At 33.0% G+C, this 24,932-nt stretch overlaps 1 protein-coding gene across 1 annotated transcript in view; it reads left to right on the top strand.

The window, feature by feature from the left end:
* The window catches only part of Fcho2 (FCH and mu domain containing endocytic adaptor 2), a 106,370-nt gene that overhangs the window by 37,049 nt on the left and 44,389 nt on the right, over positions 1-24,932 (top strand). Inside the window, exons 9-13 of the mRNA XM_010637338.3 lie at positions 8,877-8,921; positions 10,725-10,797; positions 14,606-14,630; positions 21,033-21,090; positions 21,364-21,539. Coding sequence (XP_010635640.1) covers positions 8,877-8,921; positions 10,725-10,797; positions 14,606-14,630; positions 21,033-21,090; positions 21,364-21,539 — 377 coding nt within the window. The remainder of the gene's footprint in view (positions 1-8,876; positions 8,922-10,724; positions 10,798-14,605; positions 14,631-21,032; positions 21,091-21,363; positions 21,540-24,932) is intronic.

The following is a 24,932-nucleotide window of genomic DNA, read 5'->3' on the forward strand; positions in this document are numbered from 1 at the left end:
TAGCAGTATGTTATGCATCAGTAGCAACAGCTTTTCCAGGTTGCTGAACCATTTTATTCATTATGTTCTGCCCAGTCCGGGGATTTAGTGCAGTGGTTCTGGCACCTGCTTTGCAAGTGCAAGGACCCGAATTCGATCCAGAAAAACACAAACAAAAACGACAGCATTATGTTCTGCCTGCCTACCTGCTTATACATTCTCTCTGAAAAATGTAACACCTAACCCACGTGTCTTATAAATTCCCTTCCCTGGGTTAGGTTTTTAAAGTGGCTGTAGAGCAGAATTATCCCTTAGGCTCACTGCTTGACTTCTTTAAGTTCTAGATCTATAGGTCACGTATATTTTGTCCCTTATGAAGTAGAGTAATTTGTCATCTGCTCTTTACCAGTAGTGAGTCCTTTAAGTCTCAGTTCCATCATCTGTAAAGTGACCATAATAGTAGTGCCTGCCTGAAAGGGGTTATTTGAGGTTTACACGAGCTGTTGGGACGTTATTAAGTATTTAATATTATTTTCAGAAACTGCTATGTTTCCTGATTAATAGGTTTACAAAGACTTGTAGACAATACCTATTATCTAAATGGTAGGAGGTAAAAGGGAGGCTAGGAATGGTGATGATACGTGCTTTCCTAGAATTGGTAAACCTAAAATTAGGTGGCTGTTTAAAGTGACTATTGATACTGTGACTGGTTTCAAAAAAAGATCCTAGAACTAACTTTTTAAAGTTAATAAAAGGGGTTTGTGTGGAGAAAAATAGAAGGGATGAATTTTACTTGTCTGGTGCAGTTGCTATGCATGGTCTTCATGTAATTCAGTTTTTGGACACCTAAACAAGTCCAGGAACACATTACAATGACAGGAATTTTATGTTGTCAGAAAGAGAACATACACAGAAATTTTTGTGTGGTTGTGTTGAATTCTGAGATATATTCTGAACTAGATTTTTGTCAATATTTTAATATTAATATCATTAATATTTTATTTCTCTTGTTTTATAAGGGCCCCCTCTGGTGGATGAGTTCCTACCTAAACTAGTTTTCTTTCTAGAATTCACAGCTTTTTGCAAGAAAACAAGAGATCCAGTTCTTCTCTGAAATTTGTATACTTAAAAGTTAACCCATAGTGCCAAAAATGATAACATGTTTGAGATGGGGCCAAAATTCGTATGTCTTGCTGCTGAGAATTAGAACTACTGATTGGTATGTGTATGACTATTCCATCTGGCAGCTTTTTATTAATTTTATTAGTAAAAAGACCAGTAAAAGTGATTAGATCTGTTTGCCCCATCCGATGGGACAGTCATGCATGTAGGATCAAGTGGGTGGAGATGTGTTAATCTTTAGTCTGTTTTCTATGGTAGTATAAAACATGTCACCTTTTTCTTTTTCTTTGTAAATCACATGCATTGAGAGTATTAAAAATTTCCTCTACTTATTGAGGTATTTTAATAATTATAGAGGGTTCACCAAAAAATGTATACACACTTTAGGAAGAAAACAATAGAATGATGTTTTTCAACAGATGGCTACTACTTTGAGCACCTCTTCAGTTAATCTCATGATATCTCATATTTGCTATTTAAATACTATACTGTTTTTCTTTTCCTATGGGTATACTTTTTTTTTGGGCAAATTCTATATATGAAGATTTTTTTTTACTGCTTGGAATTTGAGTCACTGTAAGTAGATGTTTTGAGTGGTCTGAAAGATGAAGAAATAAGTGTTTTCTAATTTTAAATATTGTTTATATTCTAGTGATGCTACCCTCCTAGGCCTAGCCATTATTATGTATTTCACTTTCTAAAAGAGATTAAAATTCATATTTTTAATGTTTTCTATTTTATAGTCATTCTAATTTTATTCTCTGCTTTTTATACAAATTTCTTAAAAGTTTAGCAAATTTCTGCTTACAGGAAGCAAAAGATTGAATAATTTAAAAGAAAATAATTAGTGGGCTAGTATGTTTAATAAAAGGTTGTTGAAAAGGTGGTCTATATTTTCATTATAGGACAGTGTCAGATTTTATAGCTTCCATTTGAGGGTTTCTGAGAACTTTAAAGATGGAGATCTTTAAAATTGATAGATTATTTATATCATTAAAGGCCTCAGAAAGGTGGACATAAACAATAAAAAAAAGAAAATGGAAAAATGAAATTCCTGTGGTCAACATACATAAACAAGATTAATTGATTAGATATTTAGAATATTTTAGCTTTTATATTAGGTATATTAATTATGAGTTATAAAACAAAGATAATTTTTAAAAATTATGATCTAAGTATCATCTTTTAAGGCCTCTGGAAGATTTAGTATAAATGCCAAACCTGTAGAGCCTTTTGACCTTATCCTTACCCAGAAAAAAATTTTAAAAAGTAATCTTTTATGACCTAAGAAAATTGTATGAAATTCAGTTTTGCACGTCTATAAATAAAATTTCATCAGGACGCAGACATGTATGTATTGTCTGTGACTGCTTTTGTATTGCAGTCACAAAGTTGAGTGGTTATGATAGATTGTATGGCTCATGAAGTCTGAAGCATTATCTGACCCTTTACAGAAAGTGTTCCCACACCCAGTGTGTTAGAGAATACATTTCTTGTGTAGTACAGTAGCAGTTGGTATGTCATAATACATCAGAGTTGTATAGCTCCTGATATGCAGCCTTATCAAAAAGCAGATTCTTGCTGTAAGAAATCACTTAATCAGACTTCCTGCATGAATTGCACCTACACTCACATCACAGCACAGTAATCGATCCTCAGAATAATAATCCTAAGAGCAGGCTTTGTGTAAAGGCATCTTAGTTCATTAATTTGAGGGAGCCATTAAAATGTTAATAAATCTATAAGTCTTTTGACAAAATATCTGAGCTGATTTCAGTTTGTAAAAATTGTGTGTATAGTAGTAACAAGGACAAGGTTTTAGTTCTTTGAAGCACATAAAAAGAACCTAACTCAAACCATGACTGTAGTACATCCTTCACTTGAGATGGCATTTCTCAGATAAAAGATACTATTATAGTGAACTTATCATAATACCCCAAGTAACTCACTATGTAGCCTTCAGACTCATGGTGATTCTCCTGCTTCAGTCTCCTGGATACTGGAATTACAGGTGTGTACCACCATGCCTGGCTTTGGAAATCTTATAAAAATGGAATCATAAGATGTGTCATCTTTTGCTCCTGGCTTCACTTGGCATATTTTTGAGGTTTATCCATATTATTGCAAGTGTCAGGAACTTGCATTCAGACTGATCCTGAGCTCATTATGTAGTCTAGGCTGGCCTCGAGTTCATGACAATTCTGGCTCAGCCTCTTAATCCTAAGGGATTACATGTGTGCCCAACCACTCCCAGATAGCCATTTACCTGTTAATAGATATTTGCATTAGGTTTTGGCTGTTATCAGTAAGGCTGTTATGAACTTTAAGATACAAGTTTTTTTTGGACATATGCTTTTATTTTTCTTGTATAGATGCTAGGAGTGGAGTGACTATGCTTTGCTTTTTAACAAACTGCCAAACAGTTTTCCACAGTGGCTGCAACACTTTATTGTTACCACCAGCAATGCATGAAGGATCCACTTTTTTCTTATCTTTACCAGCACTTAGTACAATATTAGATGTCTTTTGACATTTAGGCATTCTAGGAAGTTAATATTCATTCTTTCACTGTGATATGTGTGTGTGTGTGTGTGTGTGTGTGTGTGTGTATAATATTCATTCTTTCTCTGTGAGATGTGTGTGTGTGTGTGTGTGTGTGTGTGTGTGCGTGTGTGTGTGGTGCTGGAGATTGAACACAGGGCCACATGAGTGTTAAGCCCATGCTCTACTACTTACTCACACCTTAGCCTTTTTTTAAAATTTTGAGACAGGGTCTCACTTACCCTGCCTAGCCTTGAACTTGTGAAGTATTGGCCTCAGAATCCCAGGTACCTGGGTCATTGTGATTTTTAGTCTCCATTTCTGTAATGACTAGGGCTCGGTGAACATCTTTTCATGTGCATATTAATCATTTGTAATTTTCTTTTTCCAAAGGTATGTCAAATCTGATCTTTTTAAATTGGATTGTTTTTGTAATAATTCCATATATGAGTCATAGATCAGATATTTGTGAAATATTTCTTCCTAGTCTGTGGCTTTTCTTTCTTTATGGTATTTCTTGAAGAACAAAAGTTGATTTTGAAGGCTGGGGATTTAGCTTAATGGTGGTGCCGCCACCTGCCTTGCAAGTGCAAGGTTCCAAGTTCGATCCCCAGTACCGAAAAAAAAGTTAATTTTGATGAAATCTATCTACAAAATTTTTTTTGTATGCTTTTGGCATCATATTTAAGAAGGCTTTGTCTAACTGAAGGTCACAGTTTTTTAAAGCAGAACTTTTATAGTTTATTTTTTATTTTTTATTTCTTAGAGAAGGTCTTGCTATACAGTTCAGGCTGGCCCTGAACTCACTGACCTTGAAGTCATGATGATTCTCCTGCCTCAGTCTCCTGAGTGCTGGGTTTACAGGTGTGCACCACAGCACGTGGCTTAGGAGTTTTACAGTTCTAGAAGGACATAGATGACATCCTGAAAAGTTCTGAGTGATTAACTCTGGAATGTCTTCAACAAGTAATGAGTAGTTGGATTATAACCCAAAGAATAAAATAAGCATCCATTAGTTCATACAGATACAAAAAAAATTTTGGACAATTTATAATTTATTTCAAAATAAAAAATTATGCATTTTACTGTAAAAAAAATGGCCAAAAGGTTTTGATAGTTTACTACAGAATTTATGAATGGCAAATAAGTATATGAAAATATACTGAGCTTATTATTGAGTAATTATAGATGTGCAAATTAAAACCGTGATATATACTTGTTCCGCCACCTGCCTCGCAAGCACAAGGACCCAAGTTTGATCCTTGGTACCAAAAAATAAATAAATAAATAAAATAAAATCACTGACCATACCAAGTACTGCTGAGGATGTGGAAGAACTGTAATTCATCTGCACTGCAGGTGGCAGTATAAAATACTACAGCCATTCTGGAAAATAACCTAGTGGTTCTTAGCAGTCTTAGCATACATCTGCCGTATGATCCAGCCATTCCACTCATATTTATCCAAGAGAGAAGAAAATTACGTCTGCAAAGAAATGTATAAATGTTCATTGCAGTTTTATTTATAATTAGTCCCAAACTGGAAGTAATCCAGATGTCCTCTAACAGGTTGAGCAAGCAAATTGTTGTATGATCAGTGAAATATTGCTCAGCACTAAAAATGAACTATTCATAGGTGCAGCTTTGTGGATAAATCTCGGAATAATTATGCTGGGTGAAAAAAGCAAAAAAATGCAGAGTATGTGATTCTGTTTCTTTAACATTCTAGAAAATATGAATTAATTTATAATGTCAGCAAATCAGTGATTGCCTTGGGGTACATGGAGTGGGTTACAAAGGAGTATGAGGTGATGGCTATCTATATTATCTGTTTAAGGCATTAGACTCACAAATTTAACACATGTCAAAGTTCACCAAACTGTACAATTTAAATACAGTGTATCTCAGTCCATGAACCTAATTCTTTCCACGATTCTGGTCACATACCAAACTGGACAGGCACTGAATCAAATTTCCCCATAAGGTCAACGTTAAACCTAACCATTGAATTTGATTACATTCCTCTTGGGGAATTGGTATATGTACATAAAACATTTTAATTATTTTCTCATTTCCCTCTCCACTACCTTCCCCCCATTTTTTTAGTTTCTTTTCCTTTTGTCAGAGATCTGTCTCCCTATTTTTTTCATTAAGTTTATTGGTATTTTTTTAGGTATATAATACAGTTACATTTATCATTGGGATCTTGTACCTTTACATGATGTATCTTGGCTCTTATTTTTTCCTCATACCCCTTCACCCTACCCTCTCTCCACCCTCTCCACCCGTCCCTATTTACAAAGACTGTGTTTCCATTTTTTCCTTTTCTCATACAATACAGATACACCTTAACGTGTCAGTGTTTTCTGTACATTAATTTCAAACTTTAGAAAAAAAGCTATGGACATATGTAGAGAAAGCAAGCATATACGGCAACAAAAATGCTCTTGCTATCAATCCTTTTTTATAAATGGTATAGTCTAGTTCAGAAAGGGTAAAGTAACTAGTCCAAAGCAGTCAGTCAGCAAGCAAATGGTAGAACAAGATCTTGAACTTCCTGACCTTTGTGTATCACTACATTTGAGTTTGATGCTGTTTTCTGTGTTGACTTGCCTACTTCATCATCCCAGGCATGTGGGAATGTGGTTGTATTACATTCCTCAGGCTCAAGAACAAGTTTGAAAGTGCAGTCATTGACTTACATTATTATTAGTCATCCCCTACCCCCATCCCACCTATTCCTTCTTTAGACTTTGTATGTCTGAACATGTTTGTATGTTTGACCTTGGCTCTAATTAAATATTCTTTGATTTAGGTTGAGACTGAGCAGAAATACTCTTGATTTAAATAGTCCAGACATACTGAATTTTGGAGTCACTTTTTAAAATTGCAGACTTGCTTTGTTGGTGGCTTTAGATTTAGGATTGATTCCAAAGCAGCAGATACTATTAATTAAATATTTCACGTATTTTGTACTTTACCTCATTCCACAAAACATTTGTGGTGATTGAAGATTAATATTCAGTAAATTGCTTTCCTTCATCTAACATTTCTAAAATTTTGATCTAAATAAGACTTGGGTGAATTTATTAGATTGCTAGCCTTTTAAAAAATAGAAAAAAAAGCAACATTTTACAACAACCAGCTGATTAAAGGATCATATTTAAGAATGGTTTTGCATTGAAATGTTGACCTTCTGGAGTAGTTGTTCTTTTTCTGTGAGTTTAATTGAACTCATAGTGGCATTTTTAGATAATGTGTGGTTTTATTTACTTTTATACAAACTAAATTGCCCTTGTGACCCAGCATAAAATTTAAGTGCTAACAGCAGTTATTTATTTTGACAACAGAATTAATTGAGTCTAAAACATTTGAAATTCCATTTGTAGCAAACTATTCATTAAACTCCACTCTGGCCTCAATACTGTCAAAACAATAATGTCTTATGATTAAATAGCAGAACTATGGGCAGTGGAGTGAATTTGAGGGAGATTGCTGAATAAACTTTCCACTTGTGAAACAGTTCACAAGTGACATGGTACAAGGGAGGTCAGAATATGCATTGATATCCAGCTGAGCTGTGCCTGAGCCAGATATCCAAAGCCTTCCATGTGAAAGAGCATGTGGAGCATTTGCCACTAAAGTCTTTTATGTGCACAATTCAATGCTTTTTTTAAATATAGAAAAAAGAGTATGTTTGGTTTTATTATATGAGAAACTGTTGATATTTTTACCTTTAATAGAAAAATTTATGTGAGTGGTACTCAGACATTTTACATATATTTTATGATTTTAAAGGATTTGGTATTTTTAAATTTAGTAGATTTAAAAAATGGTTTTTACTTTTAGTTTTTTTTTTTTTTTTTGGAAACTGCTATCTTAAAAAAGATTTTAAGAGAATATTTAGAAAATATAAGGACAAATTAATCAAGATAATACCTGTATAGGAAAAAGGGTTTTGAAGAAAAATGCAGACTTTTGTTTGAAGAGATTAATTTTATAATTAAGGGGTACCTTCACTATTTTCACATAAATGAAGTCGCCCAAAAATCTTAAAATATTTTTCTGTGTATACCATATTTGCTAAGGTGATGTTGTAAAAGTCCTACATTTAAAAAATATATATTTGTAAAGAATATAATTTGATTGTCATTGGTGTGTTTTTATTTTTATCTTATTTCTCCTCTCTAAAATAAGCCTGTAGCTTAGAGGTTCTGTAAGTAGTTACTGGTACAAAAATGTGCTATGTAGCTGTAGGAGAATTTTGACTGACCACATTTCTGGTTGCTTTTTTTGGGGTAAACTTTCAGATTCTCACACTTTATTATTACTTAGAAAAGCCATAGTACATAATAAGCTGTTAGTAATTTATGTTAGTGATTTTTCATAATCTTAAAATCAAGGAAAAAATTGGTTCGTATGAGGTGCACATAATTAAGTTCTTTGCCATTATCATCTTTGTCTGTTCTCATCTCATTGTGAACTGTTACAGTCCTCTAAAGGATTTTAAGAACAAACTCTTAAGACCTTTCATTAAATGATTTCTCAGCTTCCAGATTTGCAGAATGGGCTTGAATAAACTCCTTAATAATAATAATAATAATAATAATAATAATAATAATTATTATTATTAAGCAAGGCAGGCAGCAAAACCACTGAGCTAAATCCCTGGTCCCAACTCCTTACATTTTTAATTGGATCATTTCCTGACCCTTTAAAACTTTTTTGGGTGGAAGTGACAAATATTGTTTTTCTTAGTCATTATTAATGTAAGAATTAAGGATACAGTGGTGAATAGGAATAATGAGGCCTCATCCTTATATTCTAGTAATATTTTACTATCTTGGTACCCTTATTTTTCCCAAGAGCACCACCAAGGATTAAGCAGCTACCCCTTACTGTATTTTTTTCTCTTATTAACTGTGTTGCAGATTCCTTGAAACCAGAAACTACATGTTCTATGTGTGCTTTTCTGTGATATCACATATAAAAGATTCTCAATAAATCATTGTGGTCAAATTAGACTTGTGGTCAAATTAGATGATTTTTTCAATTTTGGGGATTATTTAATTTTACAAAACTTACTGATATTTTAATTATCTGATAACACTAGAACATATTACAGAATCATTAGAAAGATGTATTAGAAGTTAAATTGTAAGTTAATGAAAGTGTAGTATAATGGATTTATCAGATAATTGTTTTCTACTAGAACTTGCTTCCCCTTCCTTTCAGGCCTTATTGAATTTGAAGAATGTGACCCTGCTAGTGCAGTTGAAGGTAAGTTAACTTCTTGTATAATCTTATCAGTGTATGTGGCACTTTGCTCATTGTATTGTTGTGGAACAAATAAAGAGGGCCTACCATCCTTAGTGTAGCATGTCTGTTGAATAACATAAAAATATGAAATTGTAGTTTGAAGGACTGCAAGTGCCTATTGTTATTAAACAATAAAATTGCCTGAAGGAATATAAGTGTGTTGAAACACATTTTATGATGATTATTGAACTGTGGGCCTCGTGCATCTTAGGGAAGTACACTGTACTTCTGAACCACACCCTAGACCAAATATATATTTTAAAAGATGAAATGCATATATTTTTTCAAATATATATTCAGATTGTTTGTTGACATCCATCATTAAGTTTTCTAATGTCGTGAATGTGAAAACCATCACTGCACATTAATGTAGAGTGCTGATTCCACAGTGGGCAGCATTTCATTTATTATTACGAATTAATATTGCTATCATTCAAAATGGGAGATCAGTACACTTGGTAGAAAAGTTTGCATCTAGCTTGACTCCTATTTAACTAGGTATTTTTTATAGAATAAGAGACCAAAGATGCTTTTAGTTTTTATTCATGTTTTATATGTCCCAATTTGTGAGCTAATAGAAATAATTTGAAAACATTAATCCTTTTTTCCAATTTTTATGTAAGAATTTGGAAAAATGATTTGTTATACGTGTGTTAGTTTATTACAATATTAAAGTTATCAGTAGGCCTGGAGCCTAGGCTTCCTGAATTCAGTAGCTGTTTGACTGGGAGCAGTAATTATTTAAGTTGTCTGAACTTAACTTTTCATCCTAAAGTGAGCAAAATTTAAAAAAAAATCTGCATTGTTGTCGCACATCCCTATAATCCTAGTGCTTGGAGAAGCCGAGGCAGGAGAATTACAAGTCCAAGCTCAGGCTGGACAACTTAGCAACTTAGACCCTGTCTCGAAAAAGGACTCGGGATATATAGCTCAATGGGAAGGCCTGGACGTGGACTCAGCCCCCAGTATCCTCCCTACCCAAATCACAATACCATTTACTAATATGGAGTTTAGGGCACTCGTTTTGCATGATAACAAGTTCATTACTCTATGACACCTGGATTCTTGTTCTTGCTGAGTTAGAAAGCAAAAACAATTCCTTTGAATTTCATCATATATAAGATGAATGGTTAGTAAAGGTGACTCAAGATCTCTTACTGCTCACTTCTCAAAGAAGCTCATAAAGTTTCAGTGTTGAAATCCATCAACAGTAAAATGATGACCTTTAAGCATAGGGCTTACTATGTAAGAAGAGAAAGAACAAAGATGATTCCCCTTCTCAGGTATGACAGGATACATTTCTAATATACTTGGGATGATATAAAAATGCAAAGAATACCATGTTGCAAATTTTCTTGTTGAATTTTTAATGGATCAGTTGGGTCATCTTTTTAAACAGTTTAAATTTTGTGACCATATAGACAAGAAACATAATTTGACCTACATATATAACAAAGTGTAATGGAAATCTGTGAATATTTAGAAGATTTCTGTATACTGCTTTTGACTAATGTGACTTAGGAAAGAGAAAAGAAATTTATTATGTGAATGTTCTATAATCTCTTGGTGATTGATAGATTACACTGTGTAATATTATCATAAGGCTTTGCTACTATGTGATTTAAATAAGGTTGATACTTTTATTTTTTTCATTCAAATCTAGCATCAAACATCATGAACAAACCATGTCTAATTACAAGTATTCCTAAGTGTAATATGTCAGGAATTATTATATTTTTGTAACAATATACATTTATCTTAAAGGCATAAAACCAAGGAAAAGAAAGACTTTTGCTTTGCCAGGCATAATTAAAAAGGAAAAGGATGCAGAATCTGTGTAAGTATTTTAAATCTTAGCCACATTATTTTCAGTGTTAGAAGTGATTAAGAATGAAATTGTTAGTTTGAATTAAATAAAAAGCCTTTTGGAAATAATTCAAAGTTTAGAAGCTTAAAAGTGAAGAGCGAACTAAAATGTGTCAGTCTTATTAACCAAGAGGATACCTTTGGTCACCTGTTTGAAGAAAATTCTTCTCTACTCTTCTTTTTTGGTTTCTCAACACTGGGGAATGAATTCAAGGCCTTCACAGTGAGCTACATCCCCAGTCCTTTAATTTTTTTTTTTTTTTTTTTTTTTTTTTACAGTATCTCACTACGTTGCCCAGGCTGGGCTTAAATTTGCCCTTCTCTTGCATCAGTCTTCCAGAATGCTAAGTTTACAGTTGTGCACCACCACACCTGGCTCAATTCTCGAAGTACCTGGAGTATGTAAATAAATACATCTATGCCTGCCAGGCCCTACCTCAGACCAATTAAATCAAGATTCTCTGGGCATGAAACCTCATCAGTTTTTGTTCTATTTTGTTTTACGTATACTGTGTGATTCCTCATGTAAGCCCATGACTGGGAAACACTGAGTTGTGATTGATCAGTGAGAAACTTGAAGCAAAAGAATCTTTTTCTCTATAATTTATTAGTATGTTTAGATTGAAGAGACACTAATTAAAATCTTAAGTGACTTGTTCATCAAGTAATAATATTTGAAAATGAAAAAATATTTAAAATCTCTACTCTAGCATAATCAGTGGAACTCCTTTGGAGGTTTGATATTTTGATGAGCACTCCTACCTAGTTTTGTTCTTGTTATCTGAATTTCTCAAGAGCCCCCCCACCCAGTTTTAATTCTCTTCTTTCCACCAAAGTGGTATTTGGTTAACAAAGTAAGACTAATTGCAATATGATCTACTATATCTATGGTTATCATCTTTTCTGCAAATGTTTTTCTTGAGCAGTTTTGAAGGGATACTTTGCTAAAAGGATATGATCTAATTTCTTTTTGTTATACTGGAAATACATATTGAAGTTCAACCAGTTGATTTATGAATAAATTTAAAACTAGCCAATTTATCTGATTTTTGTTTTTGTTTTTGTGTTTTGTATTGGGGATTGAACCCATGGCTTTCCTAGCCCTTTTATTTTGAGATAGGGTCTTGCTAACCTGCCTGGGCTGGTCTTGAACTTGTGATCCTCCTGCCTGAGCTTCCCAAGTAGTGGAATATTTTTTACCAACAAGAATATAAGAGTCAAAAGCCAATATTTAAATCATTGCGCCATCATAATCTTTTTTCCAACTTTTTATCAGGAAAAATGTTACAATTCACTTTGCTTAAATTCCAGAGGCTCTTTGCATGCCTTAACATCAGATTCTGGAGACTTTTAAGATGCCAGTAGTTGTAAAAGATGGGTCCTGGTCAGATCTTGTTCTTTCTTGGGCTTAATCTTTGTAGGTTACTGTAGGACAAACAGATGAGTGCTTTACTGCATAACTAGAGCATCTGCCTCAAAGCCATGGGCTTTTAAAACATTTTATGTTAAACCATGTCTTTCTCTTTCTCTGTCTCTTTTTTTTTTTTTTTTTTTAGTACAAAGGATTGAGGGACTGAATCCATGAATCCATGATCTTTGTACTGAGATATATCCCTAAGGCCTTTCAAAAAAATTTTTTGTTGTTGTTGTTGGTACCAGGGATCGAACTCAGGTCCCTGTACTTGGCAGCGGAACCACTCAGCTAAATCCCCAGCCCCAAAAGTTTCTTTTTTGAGACAAGTTTTCACTAAATTGTCCAAGATGGGCTTGAATTTGAGATTTGTCTCCCTTAGATACCTAGAGTATTGGGATTAAAAGCATGTGCCACTATGCCTGATTAAGTTGTCTTTTTTTTTTTTTTAAAAGAGAAAGTACAAATATTCTAACATCTTGATTAATTTGATTTTCTAGGATTTAATTTATTATTGTGCCATTTCTGGAATATTTCCTCAAAACATACACAGGGTTCCCCCCGCCATATATATTGGTATTTTCCATCTACCAGTAAGGAAGCTGTATTTTATTTTTTATTTTTTATTTTTATTTTTGGTACTGGGGATTGAACTCAGGTCCTTGCGCTTGCAAGGCAGGCCACCGAACCACTGAGCTACATCCCCGGGCCCCAGGAAGCTGTATTTTAAAATTTGCAATTTTAAAGTGACCCCACCCCTGCCTTTTTTGGGGGGGCAGTGTTTTGTTGCTGAGAAGAGTATCAAACTTCTGCGCTCAAGGGGTCTCCCCCAGCCTCCTGAGAAGCTGGGATTGTAGGCATGTATTGCCATTCTGGGCTTTTTAAAAGTGACTTTTCAGTGTATATAAGGACAAGTGGGGTTTGCATTTGTATTGTCCCTTTGATACTTCAGTTTGGATTAAGAGCAGTATAGTCATCTTGCTTTTTCATTTTTAAATTTGTCTTCCTTTAACCACACACTTGTAGGTTTTTTTGTTTTGTGCTTTATCTTTGTGCAGATAGAGATGTTCTGTTTCTATAAGATTCTGATAGTCTATGCATTGTCTCAAGTCTGAGATCCAAATGCCTTTTACATCTACACTCTAATTTTTGTGAGTTTTAGATTGTATAACTTTATTCCTTATGATCTCAGAGGCCTTAATTTTATGTGTTTTGGTCTTTGTGTTTAAGTTTTACTTTAAAAGAATAGTTTTCACTAGCTTAAGTGCAAACTCAGTATTTGTTCCATCAATCAAATGATAGAATACTAGTTCTCAACTATATTTTATATTAGACTAGAAAGCTATTCCAACTGGAATTCTGTTCATTTATTAAGGGAAAATTAATTTTGACTTTAAGTTATAAAAAGTACTTACCTGGAGCTGAAATGTCTTAAAGTTTTTTATTTAAAAATTGTATGTATCGATATAAATTTATCCACTGTTAACTGTTTTTAGACTACCTGCCATTTTAAATATAGCTTTTTTTATGTATAAAATTTTATTTTTTTCCCAATAAGTTTATTGGTTCATTTAAAGCAAACAATACGTTACATTTATCATTGGGATCTTGTACCTTTACATGATATAGCTTGGCTCTTGTTTTTTCCCCATACCCCTGCCCTCCTTTCATTCCCTTCACCCTTCCCTATTTACAAAGACTTTGTTTCCATTTTTCATTTTTCACATTATGTCTTTTCCCTTATTTCCTTTTCCCTCCCCTTCCCACTTCCCATTAGCCACTTTCTTTCTGTTTCACACTCTCAATTATACCATTTGAATCTTATTTACACTTTTAGCTTTTTACAAAAAGCTTTTGCTTTTTAAAACCAAGCTTTCTTCTTTTTTTTTTTCTTCATTGAGTTTATTGGTTCTTTTTAGGTATACAGTACAGTTATATTCATCATTGGAATCTTGCACCTTTACATGACAGGTCTTGGTTCTCATTTTTCCATCCAAGCTTTCTTCTTTAAGGGAATCGTTTAAAAATAAACTTTCTTTACTTAAAGAGTAAAAAGCCACTGGGAAGAGAGAACTGACAAGTTCCTTGATAAGATGCACAAGTACTATATTCATGGGAAAGAAGTAACTTTGAAAATAGTTCTTAGAATACTTGCAAGTTATTTGTGCTTTATCTGGTATTACGAGTATAGGAATGCCTTCTTTTGATTATGATTTATACATTCTAATCTTTATGATTTGATTTTGCTGAATAATTTTAGAGTTTAAATGAAAGTTGTATTTAAATAGCAAGGAAGTACTTTAAAGATGGTATAATTAGCAGGCTGTTCTAAAACTCACGTTTCTGATAATTTCTTTGTTTTTTATAGGGAATGCCCTGATGCAGATTCACTTGTAAGTGTAATTAACTTTGATATAATCAATTTAAATTAGCTTTTTTCATTAGAAAAAAAAGCAGCATATTTGTTAACCAGTCATTCAAAGAAAAATGCTAATGTTATTTTATAAATTCACTATTTTGGTGGGGGAGACCAGGTATCGAACTCGGGTCCTTGTGAGGCAGACGGTGGCACCACTGAGCTAAATCCCCAGCCCTAAAATTATTTTGAGAAGGGCTGGGGATTTAGCTTAGTGGTTTTGCCATCTGCCTTGCAAGCTCAAGGTCTCAAGCTTGAGCCCTGGTACCAAGAAAAAGAAATAAAAATAATAATTTTGAAGATGCATTGTGGTTTTACATTGTCAGATGTTTTCCTTTTAACTAGTATTTTAAACTACTTTTGCAAAGGTGACATTTTGCTTTTAAAATTAGGATGATGCCATATCAGCATGCTCTCTCTTGGAAAATATACCAGATAACAAATCTGCATGCTTTAACTAATTTAGCCTTAGCTCTATTAAAATTCAGCTTTATGTATTCATACATTTGAGTTTTATTTAAGAGATTCTCACTTTAGAAATAAAAGCAAGAATGACCATGCTCAGTATTTTTGTGTGTTTTGTTTTAAAGAAGACTTGTTTATTTTTCTCGGTTAAATTATTTCTTTATATATAATTAAATAAGATACCAGATGAAGCTCCTGGGGAGAGGTGAAGTTGAGATTTATCAGATGCTATAAATAATATATAGGCAGTATATTTTTCAAACTGTTCATAAGACTCTACTCATATTATGTGTTTCAAGTACTCTGTCTCTTGCTTATTTTTTGTGCCTGTATAAAACTGTTACTGTGTTTGGTATAAAAACATTTTTGCAAAATAATGGTATACCAAAATAACTAAAAATGTTTTGTGAAACATTAGTAACAGGCTAAACTAGTGTTTTTGTTTTGTATTTCAATTTTTTTCTTTTGGGGGTTGGGAGGAAGATACTGGGGATTGAATTCAGAGTACTGAATTACAACACAGTTTTTTATTTCATTTTGAAACAGGGTCTCACTAAGTTACCCAGATAGGTACAACAATGAATGAAATTCTTTATTACTTGATGTTTTACATGTTTTCTTTTAATATGCTTCATTGAAACATTTTTAATTCAGCTTATTTATACTATTCCTTAGTGGTCAATTCTTAGGCAGTTTTGAACTGTAGGCCATATTTAACTGGGCTAAACACAACACACAGTACACCATTTTCTCATATACACATGAGAAAAAATACACCATAAAAGGACCCCATAAAATACACAATACACCATTTTCTCATACACATGTGAGAAAAGATGCATCATAAAACAACATAGTAAAATACACCATGTAATTTTTTGGGGCACGGAGGGTGGGGGAGGAGGTTTGAGACAGAATCTCACTATTTGTCCATGCTGGCCTTGAACTCACTATGTAGCTCAGGCTGGCCTTAAACTCACTGTGATCCTCCTCCCTCAGCCTCCTGAGTGCTGGGATTACAGGCCTGCACCACACACCATATAATTTCAATAAATTGTTATTAAACAAAAAGGATTTGAATCACCAAAGACAAACTTTGCAAGACATCTAACAAAGAGCTAGTTACTTTCATTAAAAATTTTATACAAATGAATACAAAAATGCCTAATAGGAAAATAATAAAAGCAGGCAGTTTTCATAAAAAGAAATAAAAATGGTAAATAACTGTAATAAATACTACTTAAAACTAATACAAATTAAAATAAAACTACTGTAGTTTCAGTCATATCAAAATTTTGATATACTTACAGCTTTGGTACACATTCTTTTTGACTCTAGGAATTTACTCTGCTAGGAACTTACTGTCATGCCTGTGTTCATAATACAGCATATTTCTACAGTACTGACACACATACACACTATTGATCAAGATACATATATATATAGGACAGGGGAGACACCAGAAACATCCATAAAATGAGAACTGGTTAAATTTTTAAATAGTCACTTGACAAGATAATAGTCAGATATTACAAAAGGTTGATTTGTTTGCTAAACTTATTAATTAAAAGGAAATAATGGACTTTCTTTAAGTGATTGCTGTTTTTAAAAAAATATAAATATGCATGTGATGTCTTTTTAAACAAGCTTCTTAATTGTGGTTGCCTTTGGACAGATGGATTACAGTGGTGATTAGCAGGGAAAACAGACTTATTTTTTTGTTTCCCTTTATGGCCAATTATTGTTATTTATTACCTAATTATGGCCCTTGTCTTAATTATTTTAAAAAATATCAGTAGATTCTGTTGGTAGAAAACTTTTCATTTCTTCATCTTATTTTTAAGGTCTATGAAATTAAAAATACTAGAGGAGAGATTTATGAAACTTTTTGTTGAGCTCCCTTATTATACATATATATGTACTGGGAATCGAACTTGGAACCTTGCATTTGCAAGGCAGGCAGCTGCACCACTGAGCTAAGTCCCTGGCCCCCCTTATAATAATTTTTTTAAAAATCACCACTATTACAAGTGATTTTAAAAATTGATAGGTAAAGTGGCCTATCTTGTTCTTCATATCACTTGATTCACTTCAGGAGTATGGGTTGTAAGGTCATAGAAAAGATGTTATTAGTATTAAATTACTGTGAATGGTGCTAGCATAGAAAAATACCCTTGAATTATTGCTGTAAAAATCTATTTGGAAATAATTATGAATTAGCAAAATGCAGTGACAATACAGTATAATATCATGAACATACACGTTATTCCCTTTTCCTGATGGTGACATCTTGGAAAACTGTAGTTTCACAATTGGTATATTGATATAATTCTGTCAAAAAAACATTTCCATTACCATAAAGATCCCTCATGTTGGCTGCTTTTTTTTAATTGAGTACCTTTCCTTTCTCCAACCCCTCTTCAACCTCTGGCCACCAGTAACCTTTTCTCCATTTCTATAATTTTGTCTAACTCAAGAACATTATAAAGGGAATCATACAATATAGCATTTTGAGATTCCCTTTTTTCACTTAGCACAATATCTAGATATTCATGTAAGTTGTGTACAGTACATAGAGTTCATTCTTTTGTTGCTAACTAGTATTCCATGTAATGGATGTACAAGTGATTTTTTAAACATTCACTTAGTGCAGGATATTTTAGTCATTTCCAGTTTTTTGCTGTTAGAGGTAAACTTACTATGAACATAGGTTTTTGTGTGGATATAGTTTTTGCCCTGGTAATTTTCTTTCTGAAGTCTGCTTTATACTAAGCTACTTCTGCCTGTTTAATATTTTTATTAATGTGTATTTTTCCATCCTTCATCTTTCAGCCTACCTATATCATAATATTTGAAATGATTTTCTTATAGACAGCCTATATTTGGATCATATTTTGTATTCAACCAGTCTCAGTATTTATAACCATAATTTATTTTTGTTACTAATTGTGGTTTTATTATTTAAATTTTAATATAGTTTTATTTTTTAATCAATTCAATAATCATACATATGTATGGAATATAGTGTGACATTTCATAATGTAATGTAATGATCAGATGAGGGTAATTGGTATATTCATTACCTCAAAACCTTTATCATTTCTTTAGCTTCAACATATAAGTAAGAACATGTATTAACTGGTGTTTCTGTGCCTGACTTATTACCCTTAAACATGTCTCCAAGTTTGTTCATATTATTGGAAATGACAGGAGTTCATTTCCTTTTTGTAGCTAAATAATACTCCATTACATTTTGTCCTTTTATCTATTGATGGACATCTAGGCTAACTACTATAAATAATACTGTAATAAACATTGGAGTCCAGTTACCTGGCCATTCTAACTGGGGTGAAATCATATTTCATTGTGGTTTTGATTTGCATTTCATTGATAGTTACTGATGTTGAGCAGTTTTTCTTACACTTGTTGACCATTTTATTTTTGCGTTTTTGCTGTTTAGTTGTTAAAGTCCCTTATATATTCTGAATATGAATCCCTTTTTGGGTGAATAGTTTATAAATATTTTCTCTCACTCTGTAGGTGGTCTCTCAACTCTGTTAATTATACCTTTTGCTCTGTAGAAGCCTTTTAGTTGATACAGAGTTGATATATTTGGACCATTTATATTTAATGATGTCAGAGTTTAAGTCAACCATTTTCTTTTTTTCCTTGTCCCCCCCCATTTTTATTTCATTTTCTTGCCTTCCTATGGGTTGAACCTTTTTAGACTTCCATTTTTATTTATTTATAATTTTTGGGTGAATCACTTGGTACAGCTCTTTTAGTGGTTAGTCTAAGTCAGCCTCCAGTACCTTCAAGTAGTTGTTTATATATTTTGGCCAGGCATTATAGTTGTAATCTTCAGTTTAGCCCAAAAGCACCTTGGTCAGCTTTACAGAAAAAAGCTTGGCGTCATTTTAACTTGTTTCACTGTATTAGTGCATTGTAAGCAAATTTAAAGATGTGTCAGTTACCAGATCCAGATAGAACCTCCAGGAGACTAAATATAGTAGTTCCCTCTTATTTAAGGAATATATATTGTAAGATTCTTTTTGTGCACATTCATATGTATGTATGTATTTTTTTCCTATATATACATATTTACCTATGAGAGTTTAATAAATTAGGCACATTAAGACATTAACAACAATAATAAAAGTTATAAAAATACAGTGTAATAAAAGTTATTTTAATATATGAATTGTTGATTTCTGAAATTTTCAGTTTAATATTTTCAGACTGCAATTAGCCCCAGGAAATTGAAATCGTGGAAAGCAAACCTGAATTGAATGGCAGCAGGACTACCCTATCTGGTGTTTTGTTTTGTTTTGTTTTGGTACTGGGGGTTGAACTCAGGACCTTGCGCTTGCAAGGCAGGCATGCTGCCACTGAGCTAAATCCCTGGCCCCTGTATCTGGTGTTTTTGTAGGCCACCTGGAATAAGAATAAAGCTTTTTTACTTTTTTTTTGGTACTGGGAATCGAACTCAGGACCTTGCGCTTGCCAGTCAGGCACAGTGACACTGAACTAAATCCCTGGCCCAGAATAAAGTATTTTGATGAAACTTCATCTTGATTTCTTATTAATCTGCACTTGACTGTAACACCATGACATACTGAGGAAGTCTTTTTTTTTTTTTTGGTACTGGGGCTTGAAATTGGGACCTTGCTCTTGCCTGGCCGGCACCAGCACCACTGAGCTAAATCTCTGGTCCCCAGTCTTTTTTTTTTTTTTTTTTTTTTTTTAACATTTATTTGGAAATAATTTCCAACTTACAAAGATGAAAGAATAATACAAACAGTTGTATCCTACTTATTTTTTACATTTACTTTAACATTTTTGTTCTGTATAATATGTGTGCTTTTTGTATATGTATATAATTTTTTTCTGATCTATTTTAATGGAAGGTACTATATTGCAGTATTTTATCCCTAAACATTTACATGTTGTTTTGCCTTAACTTAAAACACAAAAGCATATTGAGAAGTGTCTCTTTCTCCTTTATTTCTTATATTCCATTATCCTCTTTTATTAGACAAACAACTTCATTATGTTTAGATTATTCTTCCAGTGGTTTTCTGTTTCATAAAGTTAAGCAGGTACATATACTTACATTCTACCTCCCCCATATATTTATTTATTTTAGAAAAATTTCATCTGAATATATTTCACATATATCTCTGAAACATAACCACTATACCACTCCTTAGTATTTTCAGGTAACCTTTCAGTGTTTATATTAGTCATTATTTCTATTTTTATTTATTTATTGAAGATACTAGATGGTTTGTTTTGTAGCTTACTTTAGTCAGGATTTTTCTGATTGATTCCCATAGTATATTATGTTTTATGTCTCCATGTTATGGAAAGTGGTATTTGGATCTAGAGGCTTGATCTGATTCAGCTTCGAGTTTTATTTACCTTTTAACAAGGTCTTCTCTAAGGAGGCACATGATGACTCTTCAAGAGATGTGGGCAGATATTGATGTGCTGTCCTAGATAGCTCACCCAGACTTTAAACTGCTTCAAAGGGATACTGTCCCTTATATTTCCATATAGCTTCTTGTAGCTTTGAGAATATTTACTTTGACAATATTTTTTAATTCACATATTCTCTGATTCACATTAGAAACCATAGGTTTTGAACACTCTGAATTGGTCTTCATCTTGGCAGTTTTTTTGTCCTGAAATTATGTTTCTCTTGTTCTATTTTGTAGCTTTTTCTTCACATGTCTGAAACATGGAGTGTGATTTGAAGCTAATTAAAAAGATACAACTTTTCCACAGTGCTAACAATTTTAACATGTTGATATTTAATAAATGATTTTGTTCTTCAGTAATAGTTGACTGTTTTGCTAATCTGTATAATTTTGTATATTATAGTTGTCATTACAGTAAATTTTTTTTCCCATAGAACATTCCTGATGTGGATGAAGAAGGCTATAGTATTAAACCAGAAGCAAACCAGAATGATATCCTTTCATTATGTGTGTATTCTTAGGGATTGTGTTGACAAGTGAGTAGACAGTTAAAACACAATAAATGTGTTACTTAAATCTCTTCAAATTAATAATAAAATGTGACTCCGTAATAAAATGTGACTCTTCTCATTGGACAAAGTTTTATTAATAAAAAATTTTATTTCTTTGTTTTACCTTTAAAGGTTTTGTTCCTTTTTATAAATATGTAGAAAACTGGTTATACAGTAAGTTAATAGGAAGACTAAATTCTTTAACTGAACTCACATACCAAAGAGAACCATTTCTACTCATCTAGTGATTCTGACTCTGAAGATGAAGAACCAAAGAAGATTCGGATAGAAATCAAACCTGCACTTCCAAATAACTCACATCATACAATGGCTTCTTTGGATGAATTAAAAGTATCTATAGGAAATATAACACTCTCTCCAGCAATATCTGTAAGAACATACACAAATTTGTACTCATTATTTACATTCTCTACAGCTAATTAATGTCAAGACTAATAAATATGTAGCAATAGTGTAGCACATCGGGTGAGAAAATAGTTCATAAGTATATATAAATTTTTTTTTTTTTTTGCTGGGGATTAGCTCAGTGGTGCCATGCCTGCCTTGCAAGTGAGAGATCCTGAGTTTGATCCCCCATACTGGAAAAAGAAAAAAATTTTTTATTGGTACATGTTTGTAGTGCATAATGATTACTTACATTCATTGTGGGTGATAGTTACATGTACATAACACATCTTAATTCTTATTCTTTTCCTTCTCTTCCCCTTTCCTTCCATCTCAAGATCTCCTTGTTTACCAAAGATTTCTATTTCCTGTTGTCTATCTTTTCTTTTGCTAGTTTGTCTGACTTATTCACTTAACATTTATAGTCTCGAGGTTCTTCCACTTTTCTACAGATGACTCTGATTTATCTTTTTCTATGGTAGAGCAGTACTTCATTATATGTAAATACCACATTTTCTTTATCCATTCATCTGTTGTTGGATATATATGCTGCTTTCAAGATTTACCTATTGGGAATTGTGCTGCTATAAATAGGAATGGGTGAATCACTGTATTATAATGTTTCTAACTCTTTGAAGAAGGTACTTAGAAGAATAGCTAAGTTGAACGGAATTTCTATTTTTAGTTGTTTGAAGGTTCTTCACTGTAATTTTTATAGTGTTTTGTTTTTATATATATAGTACTGGAGATCAAACTCAGGACCTTGTGCTTGTGAGGCAGGTGGTGGCACCACTGACCTAAATCCCCGGCCTTCAATGTGGTTTCACTACTTGACATTCCCACCAACATTGTAGAAGGGCTCCTTTTTCTCTGCAGTTTTCCCAGCATTTGTTATTGTTTGATTTCTTGATAACATCAATTCTTTCTGGAGTGAGATAAAATCTCAGTGTCATTTTAATTTTCATTTCTCTGACCAGAGATTTGGACATATTTTCATGTATTTATTGTCAGTTTCTGCTTCTTCTGAGAAGCATCTGTTCATTTCAATTGCCCATTTTTTATTGGATTTTTTATTCTGGGATATCTAATTCTTTTAAGTTCTTTATATATTCTAGGTATTAGTCCTCTGAGGAGTAGACAGCAAAATTTTTCCCATTGTCTAGGTTGTCGCTTCACTTATGTTGTTGTTTCCTTTGCTGTGCAGAAGTTTTTTGATTTGGTATGATCTCAGTTGTTGATTCTTGATATTGTTTCTCATGTAATTGGGGTTCTTTCCAGAAAGTCCTTATCTATGACTGTGTCCATAAGGATTTTACCTGTTTTATCTTTGAGCAAGTTATGTTTTAATATCTAGGCCTTTGATCCATTTTTTTTTTTCTTCATGGCTGTAGATATTGGTCTAGATTCAGTCTTCTGCATGCATGTAACCAGTTTTCCCACCACCATTTGTTAAAAAAATGCTAAATTTCTTCCAACTTATGCTTTTGCCCTTCTGTCAAAGTTCAGATAACTGAATTGCCTTGGGTTGTTTCTGTCTCTTCTTTTCTGTTCTTTTGATCTGCATGTCTTGTTTTTGTGCTAGTACCATGCTGTTTGTATCACTGTAGCTTTGTGATGTAGATTGAAATCTGGGATTGTAATGCCTTCTGCCTTGTTTTTGTTGTCAGAATTGCTTTTGCCATTCTAGGTCTCTTTTGGTTCCATATAAATTTTAGGATTGTTTTCTCTAGTTCTGTGAGGAATGCTGTTGGCATTTTTATTGGAATTGCTTTAAATCTATATTGTCAACTTTTGACAATAGTGGTTCTACCATTCTAGGAACAGGGGATATCCTTTTATTTTCTGATGTCATTCTCTATCTCCTCTTTCTGACTGCTGTACATTTTTGTTACAGAAGTCTTCCACTTCTTTGGTTAGGTTAATTTCTAAATACTTAATTTTTCTTGATGCTATTGTGAATGTTACCATTTTCCTAATTTCTTTCTTGGTGAGTTCTTTATTGATGTACATGAACACAGTTGATTTTATACCCCACTATATTGCTAAATTTGTTAGTTTTATGAGTGTTTTGGTGGAATTGTTTGAGTCTTCTGTGTGAAGGATCATGTCATCTGCAAATAATGATAGTTTGATTTATTCCTTTCCTATACATGTCCCTTACATTTCTTTCTCTTACCTGCTTGCTCTGGCTAATGTTTTGACTACAATATTGAAGAGGAGTGGTGATAGTGGATATCCTTGTTTTGTTGCTGATTTTAGAGAGAAAACTTTTAGATGTTCTCCATTTAATATGATGTTGGTCATGGGTTTGTGATAAATAGCTTTCATCAGATTGAGATAAAGTCTTTTATACCTATTTTCTTCAGAGTTTTTGTCATGAATGTATGTTGGATTTTGTCAAAGCCTTTTTCTGAGTCTATTAAGATGATCTCGTGATTTTTGTCCTTGCTCTGTTTCTTATATATATTACCCTTACTGATTTTCATATATTGGACCATCCTTGCATCCCTGGATGAAATCTGCTTAGTCATGTTGTATGAACTTTTGATCTGTTGCATTCTGTTTGTCAATATCTTGTTGAGGACTTTTGTATGTTTGTTAAAGAGATTGGTCTGTTTTTTTCTTGTTTTAGTTGGGTCCTTGTCCAGTTTTGAAATCAGGGTAATGCTAGCTTCCAGGAAAAAGTTTGGGAATACTTCTTCCCTTTCAGTTTCATTAAAGAGTTTGAGGAATATTGCTGTTGGATCTTCCCGAAAATTCTTACAGAATTCAACAATGAATCCATCTAGCCCTGACTTTAGTTGATAGTTTTTTTTAAATTATTACTGCCTTGATTTCACTGTCTGTTACTCACTTGCTCAGGGCTTTTACATCTTCTTGATTCAGTTTTGGTAATTCATATGTATTTTGGAATGTGTCCGTTTCTTCTAGATTCTCCCATTTGTTGGAGTATAAGTTTTTATATTTATTAATAATCTGGATTTCAGCAGTGTCCGCTGTGATTTTGCCTTTACATTTCAAATTGTATTGATTTGGGTTGGGGTTGTTTCTTATTTTGGTAGCATTGGCTTTGTCTGTTTCTATTTTTTCAAAAAAACCAGGTCTTCCACTGATTCTTTGTTTTTTTTTTTTTTTTTTTTTTTTTTTTTTTTTTTTTTTTTTTTTTTTTTTTTTTTTTCTTTTTTAGTATATTTCTATTTTTATGGATTTCCTCTCATACATCTTTTTTCTGATTCCAAACATCTAGATCTTCTAGTGGCTGGCACAGTTTTTTATGAATAATGGGGCACATTCATTATGTATGGGATATGCAAGAGGGGCTCCATGCAGTGAAAATTCATTCCCACGACTTGCTTGGGGGTGAAAGGGCTGCTCAGG

Source organism: Fukomys damarensis, unplaced genomic scaffold (assembly GCF_012274545.1).
Source record: "Fukomys damarensis isolate Sample0158 unplaced genomic scaffold, DMR_v1.0_HiC HiC_scaffold_1, whole genome shotgun sequence".
Classification (NCBI taxonomy): Eukaryota; Metazoa; Chordata; class Mammalia; order Rodentia; family Bathyergidae; genus Fukomys; species Fukomys damarensis.